We start from the raw sequence: 19,119 nt of genomic DNA on the forward strand, positions 1-19,119 counted from the left end.
AGCATGGAAGATAAAATAGCTTTAAACTAGAGTTTCTTCAGGCCCTGGCAACTTATCAATGAGAACTGAGAACTGTACCAAAGGCAGTCATAGACCGAGGAGCTTAACAGTGTTTTTTTTCTGTCTGTTTTCTGTGTTATTCCAGCTCTGAATCGGAATTGATGGTTATTGAAGATTCTATAATCCATGGGGTCCTGTAAGTCCTATATCTTCTGGGATTGTAATCGTGTTAATTGGACACCACACCAGCCCCCGGTTCATTAAGGGCTTCGCCATTTATCACAGGTATGAACACCTCGGCTCAAAGTGTGACTCGTGCTGTGATCGTGGGCTAATGATTGACAGGAGAGAGCAGGAGCTCTAGCTAGTACATTTATACAATAGCCCACTCTATTTCTGAGCACCTGCAAATGGACATATACTCATATAGGGGGGTGGGACACTGTGTCTATGATCAGAAGGTCCCAGAAGGTTGAGTGATGTCACACAATCCTGTCACCGCAGGGCTCTTCAGCCTGGCCCTTAACCTGACCCAGCTTTCACAAAACATGTACATCGTGTTGGACAAAAGTACTTGCTAAAAAAGCAAAAAAATGTTTAGAAGCTGGATAATACGCTTCTGCCTCAGGGTCTCGGTGTTCTTCTTGGACATACAGCCAGTGTGGGCCAGGCTGTATGGTTAAGGCTATGTTTATCACTGCACTGCAGACAGAGGTTATGAACACCTTATATTCCTGGCTAACGGCTGCAAGCGAAGGATGGGGCGTTTGTATCTTTTCTTGTCTTTTCATACATCGGTGTCACAACTTCTGCTACTGTACATGTCTTGTGTTTATTTTATCTAATAAATAAATGGTGCAAAGTCTTGATAAATAAATCCTTTTGGCTGCCTGACAAATCGTTTCTTTCATACGAGCAGCTGTTTTTTTATCCAAAAATCCCAGTTGAGATGTTTGATAAAGGTATAGTAATCCTTTATCGTGACCGTGGATGCTCGCAAATTTTATTTTAACAATAAGGTGGTTTGGTGAATTGTAATTTACGTGGGCAATACTGGCTCAATGGTTAGGGACGCACACTTGTAATTGAAAGATTATAGGTTCGAATCCCTGACTGGTAAGGCACTCCTGAAGTACTCTGAGCAAGGTACTGCTGCCCAGGTGCTGAATTAACTGCCCCCTGCTATGTCACATATGGGTTAAATGCAGCGAACACATTTTGCTGTGGTGTGTGAACAATGACAATTAATCACTAAATTCAATTCGACTTATAAGAAATGCTGGGTTACTTAAAACCTGGTGGAAATGTTTTAGATCGAAGGGGGAAACCACATGAGGAGAGTTTGGAGACCGGCTGGAAAAGGCCCCTGTGTGACACTGCCAATGACATCGATGTGACTGAGATAAAGTATCAGTATGAACCACTCTAACCTGCCCGCTACAGAGAAATATGAGCGACCATGGCTGAAATTGCTTGTATTACTGCTGTTGTGGGCTGCTGTGCCTTGGGTACTTGCTGTAAAGCACGGTAGAACTCACTGTGCTTCTGTCCAACCAGAAATAGGTCACTCTTGGCCCATGGAGATTTTAATCACAAAACTTATTGCCAAGTACTTCAAACTCATGCTAATGATTATTCTAGGGGCAGAGTGCTGATGCTATCAGTAAAAAAAATATGCATTTATGTATCTAACAGACCGTAAAAGTCAGTCTGAGGTACAAGGAAAATGTGATATTCTTATCAAAGACTTTGTTCAGTGAATATAACAAAATTGCAGTATAGATACAGACAGGTGCGTTTCATCAGGGAAAATCTGATAATGCCACGAGGCTCCGCCCCCATCATTAATGACCAATCAGAACTTTTAAACCTGTTTATCAGTTAATACCAGTACAGTATGTTGTGTTAATAAGTTACCTGCAGCCGGCAGTTCTGTACCTTCAGACAGGTGTGTTCAGCCCACTAATATCTCTGCCCAAGAGAAAGAATTAGTACAGACTCTTCGAACCAGCCAACAATCAGTTCATCCTCAAATTAAGAAGCTAGGAGATTAATGCACTTCCTCTCTGTACTTTAGGATGGAGAAGATGGCAGTGTTGCTTCTGGCCATATCTGGTAAGAGTTTACATCCCCTGTAAGGGGCATTTTAAGAGGTGATGGTTATAATAAAGCTTATAAATGGACTGTTCCTTTTGTTTAAATATGTCATTGTGGGCAGATATGTTATTAATGCAGCATAGCCTTTGCTGATGCTCTTTATATGTAGCCATAACTAAAGGGACATGGTGGCATAAATTAAATGCCAGGTTGGGACGATCATTAGCTGGTGATAAAGTGCTTCTTAAGAAAAGCTGGACTAAGTCTGTGACACTTCATCTCCTGGGATGTGAACTTTCAGGACGGTTAACTTTTTAGTAAATCCTTTGCTGCGGTCATCTTCACTTCAGCTCAACTTCCCTCTGCAATCAGCTCGGCCTCTGACAAATGGGAAGTATGTGAAATTGCACGTGAATTAGCAGACCGGGCTGATACTGATTTGCCGTTTGTGATTGCTGGGAAATTATCACTTTTGTGTGTGTGTGTGTGTGTGTGTGTGTATATGTATACACACACAGGTTTGTAATTATATCTTTGTGGGGACTCTCCATTCATTTCTATGTGGAAAACTCTAATCCTAACTTGACGACCTTAACCCCTACTCAGCCCTAACCTTAACCATAAGTAACCAAACAAGATAAACTGTATCATCTACAGTACATCTTTTTTCCTCTCCTGTTGTTCATACTAAAACTCCCTTTCCTGTGTCTGGCAGCCACAGGCAGGGACTTGAGGTGTCCACCACCATGTTCCCTGGATTAGGACAGACGCTGGTCTCTTTCCTGTCCCTGACCCTTATCCTGTCATATACAGCTTATATATTTATAGACAGTCTATAAACCTCTGTTCCCCATAGCCTCTTCCCACCACTGAGGAAATCATAATCTATAACAGCGTCATCCAGTTTTTTCCGACTGTGCAATTTTGCGACCCTATCTTAGCTTTCTGTGATTTTTGGGCACCCCATCTACTGAGCCGTGGAGAACCTGCCGATTGTTTTAGGCTGATTCTGAACGGCCCTGATCATTTCGCTGTAATCACTGCTAGATGCTGAGCTCATTCTGGGAGTATTTCTAAGCATATGAGCAGTTTTCTCTTTTTTGGAAACTCTCCAAATCGTTCATTTTCCTTCAATCTTAATCTACGCTTCTCATTGATTTTTTCCCCCCAGCTTCACAGAAACTTGTCTCTCTTTAAAGGAGAGGTCTTTGGTAAACAGGATTTTATTAAACAGTAAATACGATATACTGTTAAAATAGTAAAGGAAAGGCAGATGTTTCTCCTGATGACAGAGAACATCTGTGACACTGATCATCCCAGTACTTATTGTCATTTAAAGACCCTTGCTCACTTTAATTGGCCTTTCAGGACAGAGCTGAATACTTTACTAGAAATAAAATCCTAATATCTCATATATATTAGTGTGGGTCCCTTTTCCATTACTTATTCATTTTAGTGCTTAAAGTTAAATTCCAATTAAGATTTTTCAGTCCCATCACTTCTGATGGCACTGAGATATTTAACCATGATAATTGGGCAACTATAGGTCATATGTGTATTATATTGTACAGGGTATTTTATACTGTCTATATAGTGAGTGATTTTATGTGTAAGCAGTCCAGTTTGTCATAAGATCTCCCCTTTGTGTAAGCCTCTCACTCCTGTGTCTTTTCCCATGTGTTGGCTTATTTGTGCAGGCCTCCATGCCATGTCGCTTGGCCCAATCCGGTCTCAGAAAGCTGTACCAGTGGAGGAACGCAGACAGGGAACCCAGCCCTCCCGGCGTCACCTGGTCGACCTCCGGACCGGGCTGGTCCAGGACCACATCAGCCAGATGCAGAGGAGAATCAGGGACTGTATGTAAACACAGGCTGGAATTGCATTTCCCTGAATGTCTGCCCGTTTCTAATACCTCTGCATAGACATGGGAATGTGTATGCACACCTGGGCATCAATTCCATATCCAAACACCATCTCAGAAACCATCTGTGTACGAACGTGCACTGGCACGATTCCTCAGTGTTTACGTTAATGATGTCACCCTCTCTGCAGTCTATGTCCCTCCCACCACGGACCAATTCAGACAAGGCACCCAGAATTCCCAAGCCACCCTGGTGGACCTAAATACAGGCTTAGTCATAAATCCCACTGGAGAGATGAAGAGAACGTATGGATATGGTAAGAAGCCAAGCGGCTGCTGCATAGAATGGCAGGCATTCTGAAGGCAGTCTCATGTAAATTAATCTATTGGTGTTATAGTGCTCACAGAAAGTCTTGGGTCATTTGCTTAATTCAGTAAAAAGATTACAAATATACTAGTTTTTATAATAAAAATGATTAAATTTTTTTTTTACAAAAAATATATCACAGAAAGAAGGTCCTGAGTTTGATTCTGGGTCCTTTCTGTGTGGAGTTTGTATGCTCTCCCCATTTTCACCTGGGGCTCCAGTGTCTTCCAGTCCAAATGCATGCAGGGTAGGCTGATTGGCATGTCGAAATTGGCCCTGTAGTTATGCGAGTATTGGCACCAACCCAGGGTTGGTTTCCTCCTGCACCGATTGTTCCTGGGATAGGCTCCAGGCCCCCCGCAACCCCAGCGGGGAATAAGCGGTCGTGATGATGGATGGATGGATATTACATTAGAAACAACCAGTAGCTTTAAGTAACACATTAATTTCAAGTAATAATAAATTGAAACCCAGATTATAGTTCTAAAAGAGCTGTTCTGAATTAACATGTTCATTGACAGGCAGTCTCATTGGGGAGCTTTTTAATTTGTAACGCCTTTGCAATAATATAAAACACCAGACATTTGTGTTTAGTGTCCCTTTGGCAGACAATAACAACAATTGCATCTGACAGCAAAATGGCAAGATCAGAACCTGAATGAGTCAGTCAAAACAATTATGATACTCGATAAAAAGAAAATCTGCAAAAGATACGTTAAACATCGCTTGCCAATGGACCTTGGTTATGAAATCAATAAATTCGGAACATTTTTCCAGAATTAAGCAAGCACCCCAAGACTTCCTATATCTGGAAAGGCAGTGTTTCCCAACCCAGTCCTCAGGGAACCCCGGACTGTCCACCTTTTTGCTCCCCACCCCCACCAATCAGGAACTCCGAATACCTGGTACAGGTGCGCTGGGCACTGAGAGGAAGCAAAAACGTGGACTGTCTGGGGTTACCCAAGGACTGGGTTGAGAAACACTTCTGTAGGGCGTTAAATGGCTGACCAGGGACACAATTTCTCTTCTCAATATTCAGCACTGCAGTACCGACTGTCCTCTTCCAAGTTCACTGGCTGCCCACATTAAATAGGGGTACTCTGACTTTTCCAGTGTATGTCCCTCCCTCGTTGGACAAGTTCAGGCAAGGTACCCAGATCTCACAGGCCATCTTGGTGCACCCAATGACCGGTGAAACACAAGATCTGGCTGGGGAGATGCAGAGAGGCTACTGGCTAAATGGTGAGGGACTTTAAATCAGTGTAAACATGCATGATCAGGCACAAGTGACAGACCAATGACAACAGTGTATGTGCAAATGTACACACCTGCCACTGGAGGAGTCTATGACTCACATACTGAAATACATACATGGAACCATGTTTAATCTGAGCCCCAATATGGACTCTGTATTCACCAGACAAGTCTAGGCAGCAACCACAGGCTGCAGCATCAGAACCTGCCTGCAATGGTGAGGTCATCAGCGGCAAGTGTTACCTCTTCTTCTCCAGTCCCCAGACATTCAGCGAGGCGGAGGTGAAGCATTCGCCCTGAACGCTACTCCGTATCCATGGTGATAGTGTCTCGTGGCATCATGTGGTCACGTATATCTAAGAGCGGTTTATGTACCATCATGCACGTAGTCAGGCTGAAGAAAAATCAAACCAAACCAAAAAAAATCATATTTCCATTTCCACTGTGTGCCAGAGATTGTGTGATAGAAGCAGACTGACCACAGCAGAAGCATTCAATTCTACTGCTTCCATTTCCATAATTACATGAATATAATAAATAATTAAACTGGTTCATAATGACGTATGATAGCTGAATGTTCATACTCCCAGGCCATATGCCAGTCCGTATCCTCGACTGGCCACCTGGCCTCCGTGACGAGTCCCCAGCTGCATTCCCGGCTCGCCTCCATGGTGACAGAGGCCAACAAGGGTCCCACCCTCACCTGGCTGGGAGGAGTCGTTCAGGTGCACCCCCACCCCAGAACAAACTCCTCTTCTGCATTATTGCTATCAGTGCCATAATACATGTTAACAAAGATCACACAACCACTTAAACACGAACGTCTGTCTAGTGGCTGCACAATACAACACTGGCAAAAATAACTAAAACTAAATGTAAAAGCAAGGATCTCTGATACAATCCATTAAATAACTTGCTGTATTTCTTTAATAGCTAGCTTTTCGTTTAACGTTCCTTGCACATTTATGACTGAGAAATATGTACTTTCCTGTTAGGATTATCATCATCATTCTTATATTCTTTTGTCATACTAAAAACTACAATCCTTCATTTCACAATGGCATTAATTATCTGAATAACCAAATGATTTCAGAAATTAATGCATTACTTGCCATAATGGAGAGTTTGCGTGTGTGTGTTTACTTCAGGCTGACTCTCAACAATGGACAGATGGCTCTTCCTGGACATACAGTGACTGGATGCCAGGTCAGCCCAAAGCAGAGAAGGACCAGAAGCAGTGCCTAGAGATGTTCAAAATCGGTGAGATTTCTATCATTTTTATACCCACTCGGTACCGATGAGGGAATATCAGATTACATAAATAAAACATGTCATAACTATTGAGTGACCCAGTAAAGTGTCCTGCTTTGAACAGTTAAGCTGTATCAAGAATTTTACAGCTGTGGTAAATAAAATATAGACGTTGAATCAATGCCATAAAATAAATAATTTAGTACAATACGCTGTCAAGTTGCTGGTTATCGTCGGCCAGAGTTCAGCTTTGTCAGCTTTGAAGATTTGTAATTGCTTTAAAGAGCAGGAGAGCAATCAGATAATGAAAGCAGTTTGATCAAACGGTTGCTGACCTAAGAGCACATAAACACACACACACACACACACACATATATAAAATAGCTTCTCCATCGCTACCTGTAAGAACATCTGAAAGGGCCTGGAAGGTGAGATTTGCTGAAGGGCTGGAACATTACATGCTTCTGAGAGTGGGGCAGCATACCAATAGGGAAACCTGGAAAAACACTGCTCTTTTTTGGCAATAGGAAGCTCATTTCCCCGGTATACTCACTGCCCATACAAACTGTCAGAAATGTGTAATCATTTATAGTAGAGGATTTTAGCCTTGAGAAGTAAAACTGAAAGTTGTGGAGGACATACGGGAGCCTATACCCCAGATTTTTTCAATATGCGACTGTGAAGGGGTGAGAATGGCTATATTTCTGTGTACCATTGAAGTTCAGCTTATGTTTCCTTTTGGACAGGTGAGAGATGGTGGAGCACAGCGAACTGTAGCTCCAAAAGAGCCTTCATCTGCTCCTATCCTGCTGCAGCATGAGTGACGGATAGCCTCTCCCTCAACAGTCTCTTCATAAAATGTCAAATCATGTTATATGCCAATTAAAGTACTTCTGTGATCACAAATGCATTTATGTTAAGTGTTTTTCATAACATCACAGACAGCAACAAGCCACAGTCTTAATTAATGGATATCAAAAGCACCAGCCTAATTCATGCTTGCACAAAACACTGAAAAACACAGTAAGTGCTAGAAAAAACATAGACAAATTATATTCTTTTTTTTATTTCCCTGAATCCAAACCCAAAACAGACATAGTTTTTGTAATATGAATTAAACCAATATCAGTACAGGCATCTGTTAATTATGCTTGCTTTGTGTTATTAATTGTCCATTAAGAGTAAGTTTGTCATAGTTAGTTTAACCAAAGTTAGCCAAACAGTGCGTGTAAAACTTTAATAATAACTGATGTTAAGGGAGGATTAATGTACTCGGTCTGAGTGCAGAATGAATGGGGTCGACAGTAAATATATGAGTGAAGTGAAATAACATTTTTTTCAACTAAAATACACCCCAGTAATTATATAATACTTTACCCCCTTTTCAAATCATATCAGAGATGGATGGACGGGACAGAATAAAAATCACGTTGCCAACGTTATCGTTGATGGATGCAATAATTTATGTTCGTGGCCTGCCGTAATAGTAATACGGACAGTGGGCGTCCCCTGCTGCCCAGTGTATCGGCGTTAAGCAACCGTACGACTAAATGCTTTTGAACTGGAAGTATTCTCACTCCCCCAAATAAATAGCCTAAAATAACAAACAATCGTCGTTTTTATGCCAGGACCTGCACTACACAGGAACGCAGATTGTAGTAAAACACACAGCCATTTATTACAGCTCCTACAAAAACCAGCCGCCATTTTGGACAGCTACTCCGTTAGAGTTGGGCGACTCCAGACGAGTGCCCTCTAGCGTCACACGGTGGCCTAGCGGGTGGGGCGGACGGCCGCGCATAGCATGCTGGGAGAGCGGAGGACCCGGCTGCTAGTCAGTGTCATGGCGACCGGCAGCGAACGGCTTATTCGGGAGTTCGTGATGAATGCAACGAAGGAGTCCGAAGGCGAAGGTCAGCGCACTGGGTAAATATGGGTTCGGGGTAGTTCTTGCAAGGTGCGCGGCAGGACCGCGCGGGCGACGAGTGCCGGCTGGGACGATAAATACGGGCCAGGGCCGTCGCGACGGATGGACGGCGTGCCTTTTGTGTTTGTACGCCGCGTCGCAGTTAGCAGCCTCTTTGTATGTTATTTCCCCGCCATGGTGAGCTACATGGGTCAACAGGGGCAGCGAGTTATAGATGAGCTTTCGCACCGAATTTGCTCCAAAAACGTTTAACTAGGTAAGGAATTCCGATTCTGGTAATTTTCCGCTTTACCCAGCATTTGCCGCGTCTGTGTGGGTCCGGGTTAAACGCTCTTAGTTTTAGCTAACGTTAGCTAGCTGGCCATTAGTTATTTTGCGGCGTGAGCATGGTTAACTCACAACTGGGTTATTTCTTTAGCTGGTGAGAATGAGACAGTCCCTGCCGCTTTCGTTTAGCCCACATCGGTAGCATGCGGCGCTTACAGTCGGCCGCCATCTGGAGTGTTTAGCAGAGGCCGCTAACGTGGGTGTCGCGGTTACGCGGCGCGTGCCCGTTAAAGCGTCATTTTCGGCGCAACGCGCGGAAAAGGCCTGTGTTACAGATTAAATGTCTCGAGTTGCAGTGTTTTTAAGTGAAGTTTGTCGACATTTGATTTACTCAGCGGCGTTTTAGGCCTCCTCCTCACGATAGGCTGTGTAAAATGGATGGCAGTGCGGCCCGCCGTAGTGTAGCCGCACGGCGGGGGGAGGCGGGTTTTCCCGCTTCGCCGAAATGGTCGCTGGGTGGCGGGATGAGGGGTCAAAGTCGAGCGCCTGTGTCTCCTCTGTCCTTCTCTGGGCCACACTGTTAAGGTTACGCCTGTTTATCAGCTCTCACATGCGCTGGGTTAATGGTGTCATCGTTTGACGCCGATCCTTCCTCACTATGGCGTAGCTGCCGGAGGCCGACCGGCTGCTTCAGTTTGGGGGGTAAGGGGTGCTGAATAGGCCGCCGTCGGTAGCTGTGTATCCGGTCCATTTAAATTCCTTGAACGCGATTTGGCCATATTCTTTGATTTAATTATTCTTGTTGTTTAATAAGCGGGTATAAGTTAGCAGTCGGTGGAGGTGTTACAGGCATTAAATCACGGACTGGTGTAGGTTTCGGCGTCACCGGTGTTATAAATGGTTCAGGGTCTATTTAGGTAGTTGATGTTGCTTAGTGTCGTTTATGTAAGGATTGTGTTTTTCCATTTGCATTTTTCAGGCTTATGTGGTTTAATGAGTGCAGTGCAATATGGGCGTTTTTCTCGCGTTTTATATCCATTATGTGATGTTCTGCATATTAGTTCAGTGTCCACGTGTTGGTTAGGAAAAGTTAATCTCTTCATTTTGTACGTGTCCCCGTTTAAAACCCAGCTCTGGTTACTACTGCAAATTAAATCGTGTAATACTGTTATTCTGTAACTGCCCTAAGATACATTTGTTTTTTGTGGTAACTGACTGGGCCCTTGAGCTGGTGTGTACAGGCTCGATAATGGAAGTTTGGTGTCAGTGTTCTGCAAAGAATTCTTCTGGTTTGTTTGGTGCCAGAAACTAACCTATCAGATAATGTGGTCTGTGGGTTTCACATCTGGTGACTGGGGGGGGTTATGAATACACTGCATCTTGCATTATTTTCTTCTGCTTCCTTATATGCTTTGACTTAAGAATCAATTTTATGATCTTTCCCAGGTGATCATGTATGAAGATATCTTGAATAATTTTCGTAAAAAAACTTTTCTTACCAAGTATAGTCGTGTATACATTATTTGCTGTTGTGTCTCTGTGGACAGTTGCCAGTACCACATGTATCTGTCAGTCACTGATTATCTTCCTTGATTTGGCATTATGGGTGCTGCATGGTAATTGTCTGTTAGTTAACTGCTTAGCTTTCTTGCAGAGTGATGAGTGACAGACACCAAAACGGCGGAGTATCTCGCTCTTTGGAAAACTTAGGGCCCATGAAAGAAGCTGCTGTTACCATGGACAGCCAGGGGGAGGCACCGATGCACCACCACACTGCTGTGACAATGGAATCTGCTGGAAAAACATATCCAGGTTTGTGGCTTTTTATAATGGTCTGGTTGTGGTAGAAACTGAAAAATTGCGTCCGCTATGCATTGTATTTTATCATTTAATTAGTCTCCTGTGCTGGGAAAATTTGGTGTTTGATAGTCTGCTGCTGACTACTTGGAGAAACGTTTTCTTGAGCTGACAAAATATTGGGAAGACTTTTTTTGGTAAAGTTCTTATATGTATTGAAATGTGAATGCCACCGTGTTTCTGCCTGCCTGTGTATGTTTTATAGTTTGCTTTCCTAAATGTATGCATCAATGAATAATATCTACTACTTGAGGGGAATGGCAAAACAAATAGTGTGATGTCTTGTCCAGAAGAGGGAGGCTCAGCAAACCCTGCGGAAATGATTCCAATCAAGGAGGGTAGCGAGACATCCCGTAAGAAAAGCAAGAAGCATAAAAGGCACAAAAAGAAAAAGAAGAAACGCAAGGAAGGGAAAGAGAGCAGCTCTGAATCGGGGGTTGACTCTGATCGAGAGGCACAAAATCAGGCGAGGTAAGTTTTCTTAGCGGTCTTTAAAGTGTATGGAAACATTTCAATATTCAAAACATGCGTACATGTGGAATGATTCAAGTGTTAAAAAAGTGCTGAACTTCTGAAGTACAAGAACTGCAATGCAAAAAAGGTTTTGGCGGCAAAAGTACCATTTTGACTCTAATACAATTATTTTGATTAACTAATGACAACCTATTTGAATTAAGATTATTCTATTTGTTTTTGAAAAGTTTGAAGAACCATTCCCTTACTGAAGAGGATGGAAGCAGATTTTGTCGTAATGATGTTCAAGATTCAGCTGGAGGACTGATCACAGGTAGCCAGCATTTTGTTCAAAGGAATGTAGCAGTGAATTTTTATTACACCCACTTTGGTATGTTCATTGTCTGTTACATGGGGGTAAACATCTAATGTAGTGTGTTTTCCAAATATGGAAATATGTCAGTGTTTTTAACTTGTGGTCTTGATAGATGGACTGTCAGTGAGTTTCACAAGGTTTTGTGAGATGAGAAAGGTAACTTACATTGTAGTGTAAATTTTTGAAAATTTTGTGCCATTTTAAATGTTTCATTGCTGTTCATTGCATAGATCTGTATGTGGAAAAAGAGGATGGCAAAACTAAGAAACAAAAGCATTCTAAGAAGAAAAAGAAGAAAAAGAGAAAAGGAGAGAAAAAGTCTCCTTCCCATTCAAGATCAGAGAGCACTTCTGTTTCTGGGTCTGACTCTGAATTAGAGTCCAGGCCTTCCTTACCTTCCACAGTACCCTTGGACATTAAAGAACGTGAGGAGCAACCCCATCCTTTGAAGTACTCAGGCAAGGTTGAGACTCCCATGAAAGCCTTGGTCAGCAAGCCTGAAGTGAAGGACTCTACAGTGAGAATGTTGGACAAGCCAGAAGGGAGAGCATCCCCAAAGAGAACCTTAGACAAGTCTGAGGAGAAGCATGAACCCATGACAGCCCCGGATGGCTCGGAAGTCAAAGAGATACCCATGATGCTTTCTGCTAAATCCTTGGAAGTGCATGGGGTGATGGAGTCTTCCCAATTCTTGGACAGTGGTGGGGGAAATGTATTAGAGATTCCCTGCTCAGACAAGCCTCATGAGAGGGCTTCTCAGCTGTCCTTTAGTGAAGATAATGGGAGCACTAGTTTTGAGGCTGAGAATGTTAAAACCAAGGGAGTGACCCCAAAACATAATTTTGCAGATATTCATAAACCGCCTGTTGAAGATTCTTCCTTGGGGGCTGCAGAGAATGTCAGTTTGGGGGATACTGGGGATCAAGTAAGTTTTTGCAAAGCTCAGGATTTGCCTGATATAATTCCTAAACTTCAGGGTACACCAGATGAAGAGCCTGTTAAAGGAGAGTCTATCTCAAAGGACAAAGATGTGGAACCAGGCGACAAGCATGAAAAGAGACATGGAAGCAGCTCTAGATCGCGGTCAAGATCAGCCTCAAAGGCAAAAAAAGAAACATCACAAAAAACCCTATCCAAAAAAAGTCTTAGCCAGTCTCGAAGCCCAAAACGAGCTTCTGGTAAACCTAGTACTCGAAAAGATCGTTCATCATCCAGAAGGAGGACTAGATCTACCTCACGGAGGAGGAACAGTCCTCGGAGGCGCTCCAGGTCTCATTCAAGGAGACGTAAATCTAGATCTCGATCCATCCAGAGGTCAAGGCGCAAATCTAGATCCTACTCTCCCAAGAGGATTCAAAGATCCAGCTCTCGCACGCGTAGGCGGTCAAAGTCAAGGTCTCCGCGACGCAAACGTACCCGATCCCGTTCGGTTGTGCGGGTGCGTCGGTCTCGGTCACGATCTCGTTTTAAGTACAGACAGTCGCGATCCAGATCTAAGAGATCTCGTTCTCGTCGTAGGTCACGCTCTGCAAGGAGGGGCAGACGTTCAAGGTCCCGGTCTCGGTCCCATTACAAGAAATCTGTGTCCCGTTCCAGAAGGTCACTGTCTAGGTCCTATAGGCGGGCCAGAAGGACTCGCTCCAGATCCATTGTTATCCTCAGGCGATCAAGATCAAGGTCTCTCCTAAGAAGATACAGACGATCAAGGTCAAGATCTTTAAAGCGGAACAGATCAAGATCCCTGAGAAGACGACGATCTAAAACTCGGTCACCGCGGCGATCTAGGCGTTCTAGGTCTCGATCGAGGAAGCGACGGTCAAAATCTCGATCTCTGAGGAGAAACAGGTCGAAGTCAAGATCAGTTCAGCGCAATAGACGTTCCAGGTCGAAGTCTCCAAGCAGACGCCATCGGTCAAAATCTAAATCTCCCAAAGGTGACCGAAAACTATCTAAATCACCTGAGAGAAGTAAACACTCAAAATCTGCTTCTCCCAGTAAGCCCAAATCGAAATCTGGATCTGTTTCCAGGGAGCAGCAGTCATCTGAAGCCAGTCAGTCTTCAGCTGAGGAACCACAAGGCCCTAAAGCAACATCCCCAACCCTAGAAAATGTTGATCTCCCAACACAGGAAATTCAGGTGGAAGATGATTTTCATGTCAGCAATGAGGAACCAAGCCTTTTCACAGAAATAAGTTCTGCAACTGTGAGTACGGTGAAACAGTTTGTGGAAGAGGAAATCGCCTCAACCTTTTCTGTATCTGAGGAAAAGCCCTCTAATGTGTCAGTGGAGAGTAGTGTTGATACGGAGGCAAGTGTGACTGCAGGCTTCTGGAAGCCCGTACCTTTCTTGAGTATCTGTAAGGAACCACCTGTTTCCACAGAATCTGTTTTCAGCCCATCTTCTGAGGCTAGAATTACAATTGAAATTCAACCACATGATTGTTTACCAGTGGGTCTCACTGAAAAGTGTGTACTTCCTGAAACCTCATCAAATGAGCAGGGTTTATCTGATCTTAAGCCTCTGCACACTGAAATTGAGTCACCAGTCTCTGAAAAAAATGATTTCCACACCACTGAATGGCCATGTGCCGTTGAGGATAGAAATCAGCTCATTACCAGTAGATCAAGGTCTGTCTCACCACATTCTGACAATCCATCAGAACCTTTCCCTGAGTTACCAGACAGCTCTGTGGCTGAAGAGCCAGATTCTTTAGCTGCTGAAGTTGAGAGACCTGCAGTTGACACACAAGCTCCCAATGACCACAGAAGTTCTGCACCAGGGACCCCAACAGAGTACATACCAGAAATTAAAATTCAGCTAGATCGTTCAAGATCACAGTCAGTTGAACGTGCAAGTGAAGAGAAGCCATCTGAAATCAAATCTCCATCTGAAGGTCCAAAGGAAAAACTACCTAAACTGCGGTCCTCGAAATCCCCCTCCAGAAAGACACTCTCAAAGTCTAGATCTTCCTCGAGAAGAAAGAAAACAAAGTCACGATCTCCCACTCGTCGAAAGCATTCAAGATCCAGCTCATCTTCTGTTAGAAAGCTTTCTAATACTCGAAGGAAGAAGTCAAAATCCAGATCTCCAGTGCGGAAGAGGAAATCCAGATCTCCATCGCACAGTAGAAAAAGGAAGTCTAAATCTCGATCTCCCACAAGGAGGCGGCGCTCAAGATCCAGATCAACCAGGAGGAGAAAATCAAGATCAAAATCTACAGCAAGAGTGAAGGGTTCAAGGTCTCGGTCTACAAAAAGAAGGCGTTCAAAAACCAGATCTCCCGTGAGAAAGAACCGTTCGAAGTCTCGCTCACCTCGGAGAACAAAGCGCTCAAAATCTCGGTCTGCCACGCGAAGGAGGAAATCCAAATCTGCAGAAAAATCGAAGCGTTCAAAAACCCGTTCCCCCACTAGGAAGAGACGGACAAGGTCCCGGTCTGCAACTAGGACTCGGCGTTCAAGGTCGAGGAGGTCGCGATCACTCTCTAGACGGAGAAGAAGTTTCCGCAGTCGTTCTTTTGATCGACGGGACCGTTGGAAGCGTGAGCCAAGTCACTCCCCCATTCTCATCCTCCGCAAGAAGAGGTCCGCCTCCCGTTCTAGGCGCAGCTCCAGCAAAACCCCACCACGGCTCACAGAGCTCGGTAAGACTACATTTGTTGGTCATAAAGATTTTTTTCCAGTAGCTGAATATTAATTTCTTTGATGTTGAGGTTTGTGTTGATTCAGTCTTGTTTTTGTGATCATAATTTTTTTTTTTTGTGAAACTGATCTCATGAAAATTAATGTCCTGCCCTGTCTCTTGCAGACAAGGACCAGTTGCTGGAGATTGCCAAGGCAAATGCAGCTGCCATGTGTGCCAAGGCAGGGATGCCTATCCCAGAGAGCCTGAGACCCAAGGCTATCCTGCAGTTGCCTCTGCCAACCCCTGCTCCTTCACCCCTGAATTTGCCCTTGCCTCTGCCTATGAACCTTCCCATGAGTCTGCCTATGGGCATGCCCAACATCAGCATGAATGCGGCAATGGCCACCATGACGGCTGCCACTATGACAGCTGCTTTGACCAACATGGGCGCCCTGGCGAACATGCCCGCTCTGCCAACTATAACAAACAAGCCCCCGCCTGTGCCCGTGCCCAACACCGCTAATATTGAGGAGGCAAAGAGGAAGGTGACACAGACGGCTAACAGCATCAGCATCAAGGAGCTCACAGAGGTAAATTCTCTCTTCTGAAGGATTATACAAGTGTTGTTTTTAGAAATGGCAAGACCTGTTTCTTGGAACCGTTGCTAGTTATAGTTAACAAGTGTCACTGTGATGGAATGTATAATGCCATGTCTGTGTTCTCTTGCAGAAGTGCAAGCAAATTGCAGAGAGCAAGGAGGAAATGGCCATTGCCCAGCCTCATGTTTCTGATGACGAGGATGTAAGACCACCCTTCTCACAGAACTTATCATGCAGCTTTACTGTTCTTTAATCTTCCATGGGTTAACCCTCTGGGGTTGAGTGCATCGTTGACGATGCAGCGTATTTTTTTTCCCATTTATTTCAGTTTATATCTCACTGAAATCTTTATGTTGAAACATGAAAAAAAACGCTGACTAAATCCGTAATCTGTCTTTTCAAAACGTCTGTTGTCAGAAGTATTAAAGTTTTAAAAATTAGGTTAAATCGGCAAAAAGTAAACCATTTCACCTTTCTTTGTTTTACCTGCATTGGGGGCGTGTAGTACTGCCCTCACCTGAAGATCGCTATTTGCATTCTAAATAGTTGCATTTCCGCGTATTCAAGCTGCATTCACATGATAATTAGATGAACATCGCGATGGTGAAACACGATTCAGATACTTCCCCATCAGCGCCATAAAAGGGGGGGGGGTGTGGCCAGGTGTGAATGGCTCATGCATACACATAAGTTGCTACATATTCAATGAAAGGAGCCTGAAAATAGTGACATGTTAGGTATTTCTTATTTGTCCAACTGAATGTTGGCACTGCACCGTTTAGTCATCTTCATGTAGCCAAGACTTTGGTGATCAGATATCTGGGATCGAAACAAACTGCCGCCATTGCTTGCTATGTACTTTTTATAATGTTTCTGCAAGTGTTCCAAACTGCATTTTGCAATGTCTAAACTTTGTCAAATTTCATACTTCACATAAATCTGACATTTGCAAAGTGCACTAAGATTAAGATGAGTTTAATTCCAAAATAATTTATATATTAAGTTTATGATATTGAATGAAATGTGACCATTCCCCAGTCAGTGAAAGTGTGTTCCCTACCCCTAGACCCCAGAGGGTTACGGATGGTTTGGTTACTTTGGAATCTCAGATTCTAATTCTGCTACACTGTTAATTTTTACAATAGTTTTTTTTTACTTGAGAAATTTGGTTTTCATTCAGCTAAACACTTTTCTTCTTGTTCCAGTAAGTCCTACCCGTTCCCCTCTCTCCCCCCGTCCTTCTGTGATGCCTGCACCCGATTGCATCTGCAACATCTTACAAGGAGCAGCATTTAGAAGCCTTCTTGCCTTGCGTCATGGTGTTATTAGGGTCATTGGATCAGAACAAGGAGGGAGGGAGTCTGCGTGTCTGGGACAATGGAAGGAAACCATGCAGCACAGAGAAGATGAGGGCTGCAACCAACCAAGATGACTGCAGTGCAAGTGTTAGAGCACCAACTGTCTTTGCCCCTGCACCTTCCAGGTTGGAAGCACCTGCCGAGAGCGACTTTCTCTAGGGTGCAAACCAGGGATTCGGCAACTTTCATCATTCTAGTCCCCCCAACAAACGTGCGTTTCCAGGTTTCTCTTCTGCCCACCTGAGTTCAGGGGAGGAAAAACAGCACACCCTCGTTCTCAACCACAACACCTCACTGGGGTAATTGGAGACTAAGGAGAGACTATTTGCCCAAATTGATACCAAATTGGTCAGCATATTTACTAGGATACCTTGTGATTTGCCGTACTTGAATTTTTGCTTTTATTTTGCTTTTAAGTCATTTTTAAACCCTTCAGCTGCTGGCGGGGCAGCTGAATGACTTACTGTCTTGGTGCAAATTCAGTATTAGTACACCCTTAGGCCTTTCTGGGACTCCATGTGTGGGAATATAACGAATAATAAATAAAGGAGTAGACAGTGTCCAATTAAATATTTCTTTGGCAAATTTTAAATGTTTCAAAGCTTCCGAAGTTTTGACACTTGTCCAGAAATCGACGCAAATAATGCTTAACTAGATAATTGCCCTGAAGCACCTTTCTGTATCAGGGCCAGTTCTGTAGAGTGTAATTAAGAACCAGTCATCAGCTTCTTAGTTCAAATTCACTTATTAAAAAAAAAAAGGAAAAAAAATATACTGAAACTGCATACAAACTTTTTTTGACAAATTCTTTGTGGTCTGATGCTTTTGACACCTTTCCTGTGTAATTTGTGTGTTATTTTTTGTGTATTTTGTGCATCTTTACATGCATTAACACATTGCTTAATTTTATTTTTCCCTCTCTGGATGCTAATTCACTGGTTGGACAAAGTGATGTCTGTCAGAATTCGGTTAAAGACCCCCTGAGGTGCTTTGAGTGCCCCCCAGGATCGTACCTCGGGGAGATAAGGAAGGGAGCATAGGGTTGCCTGATGACTTTGGGATATGTATCTATATATATATACACACACTTTTTTTTTGCTTCCTAATCATCGCAAATGCTTCTGCGCTGAAGTTAAGTTGAAATATGGGCCTTGGGAACGTTGCCCGTCGTAACCGTATCACCCCCTTGTTGCTTGTTCACGCACGCGCATAATCACATGTGCAACGCACATCCTTGCATATAGCTCAGGTGGCATGTGCTTTACTGTATTTCCTACGGCCGGGTTGTGCTGTAGCTATCACTCGACCAAAATTACTAAGCTTGCGCTGGCAAATGAATGAGGTGACCGTCTGGACAGGTGTCGGGGGGATTGCCTGTGAAGACTGAAGGCAGTCCTTTTGGGCTGCTCCGTGGACAGGTATTACCTCGCAGCCTAGATGTTCCCGGTGAGCATTTTCGCTCGGCTTAGCAGGATATCTGCAAGCGCAGAACCACGACGTTCCTATTTGGGTCTTCGAGTGTGCGAGAGTAAGGTTCCCACACTGGGTTATTTTGCTATCTGGACCTCTGTTTAAAAGGCAGATTTGATTAAGGGTCTTGATTCAAGGTTCACCACACGTTGTGTCCATTGTGATGTCCGGTCTAGTAATTCTGTATGATGTTAGTACTCCATCCTACTGTTGAACCAGACCTTCTAAATAAAACATCTGGCTCTGTCTTTTTATATTCTGTAAAATGTCATTTTAGTATTTTTTAAAGCTGTTAGTTGGTTTGCTTTGTACATAATGCTATGTGGATTATTAAAGGAAGCCCTGAAAACTATTTTT

General features: G+C 43.6%; 3 protein-coding genes across 6 annotated transcripts in view; all 3 read left to right on the plus strand.

The window, feature by feature from the left end:
• LOC125740075 (sodium/potassium-transporting ATPase subunit alpha-1-like) overlaps positions 1-19,119 on the plus strand; it is a 457,178-nt gene that overhangs the window by 285,600 nt on the left and 152,459 nt on the right. The window lies entirely within an intron of this gene.
• On the plus strand, positions 1,991-7,722 carry LOC125740139 (uncharacterized). The gene is made up of 8 exons (XM_049010971.1): positions 1,991-2,115; positions 3,795-3,953; positions 4,150-4,275; positions 5,439-5,567; positions 5,746-5,861; positions 6,170-6,304; positions 6,728-6,839; positions 7,577-7,722. The coding sequence occupies exons 1-8, from the start codon at positions 2,079-2,081 to the stop codon at positions 7,648-7,650; spliced, it is 888 nt and encodes a 295-aa protein (XP_048866928.1). The 5' UTR covers positions 1,991-2,078; the 3' UTR covers positions 7,651-7,722.
• On the plus strand, positions 8,602-19,114 carry LOC125740047 (serine/arginine repetitive matrix protein 2-like). Of its 4 annotated transcripts, none has more exons than XM_049010747.1 (8): positions 8,602-8,756; positions 10,679-10,836; positions 11,172-11,352; positions 11,583-11,668; positions 11,941-15,354; positions 15,519-15,925; positions 16,065-16,136; positions 17,140-19,114. In XM_049010747.1, exons 1-8 carry the CDS (start codon positions 8,635-8,637, stop codon positions 17,140-17,142), a joined length of 4,443 nt encoding a protein of 1,480 aa, XP_048866704.1. In that variant the 5' UTR covers positions 8,602-8,634; the 3' UTR covers positions 17,143-19,114. The 4 variants fall into 4 exon arrangements, with proteins under 4 accessions (XP_048866704.1, XP_048866711.1, XP_048866718.1 ...); XM_049010754.1 differs by having other exon boundaries at positions 11,175-11,352; XM_049010761.1 differs by having other exon boundaries at positions 8,604-8,743.

The sequence above is a fragment of the Brienomyrus brachyistius genome, chromosome 1 (assembly GCF_023856365.1).
Source record: "Brienomyrus brachyistius isolate T26 chromosome 1, BBRACH_0.4, whole genome shotgun sequence".
NCBI lineage: Eukaryota > Metazoa > Chordata > Actinopteri > Osteoglossiformes > Mormyridae > Brienomyrus > Brienomyrus brachyistius.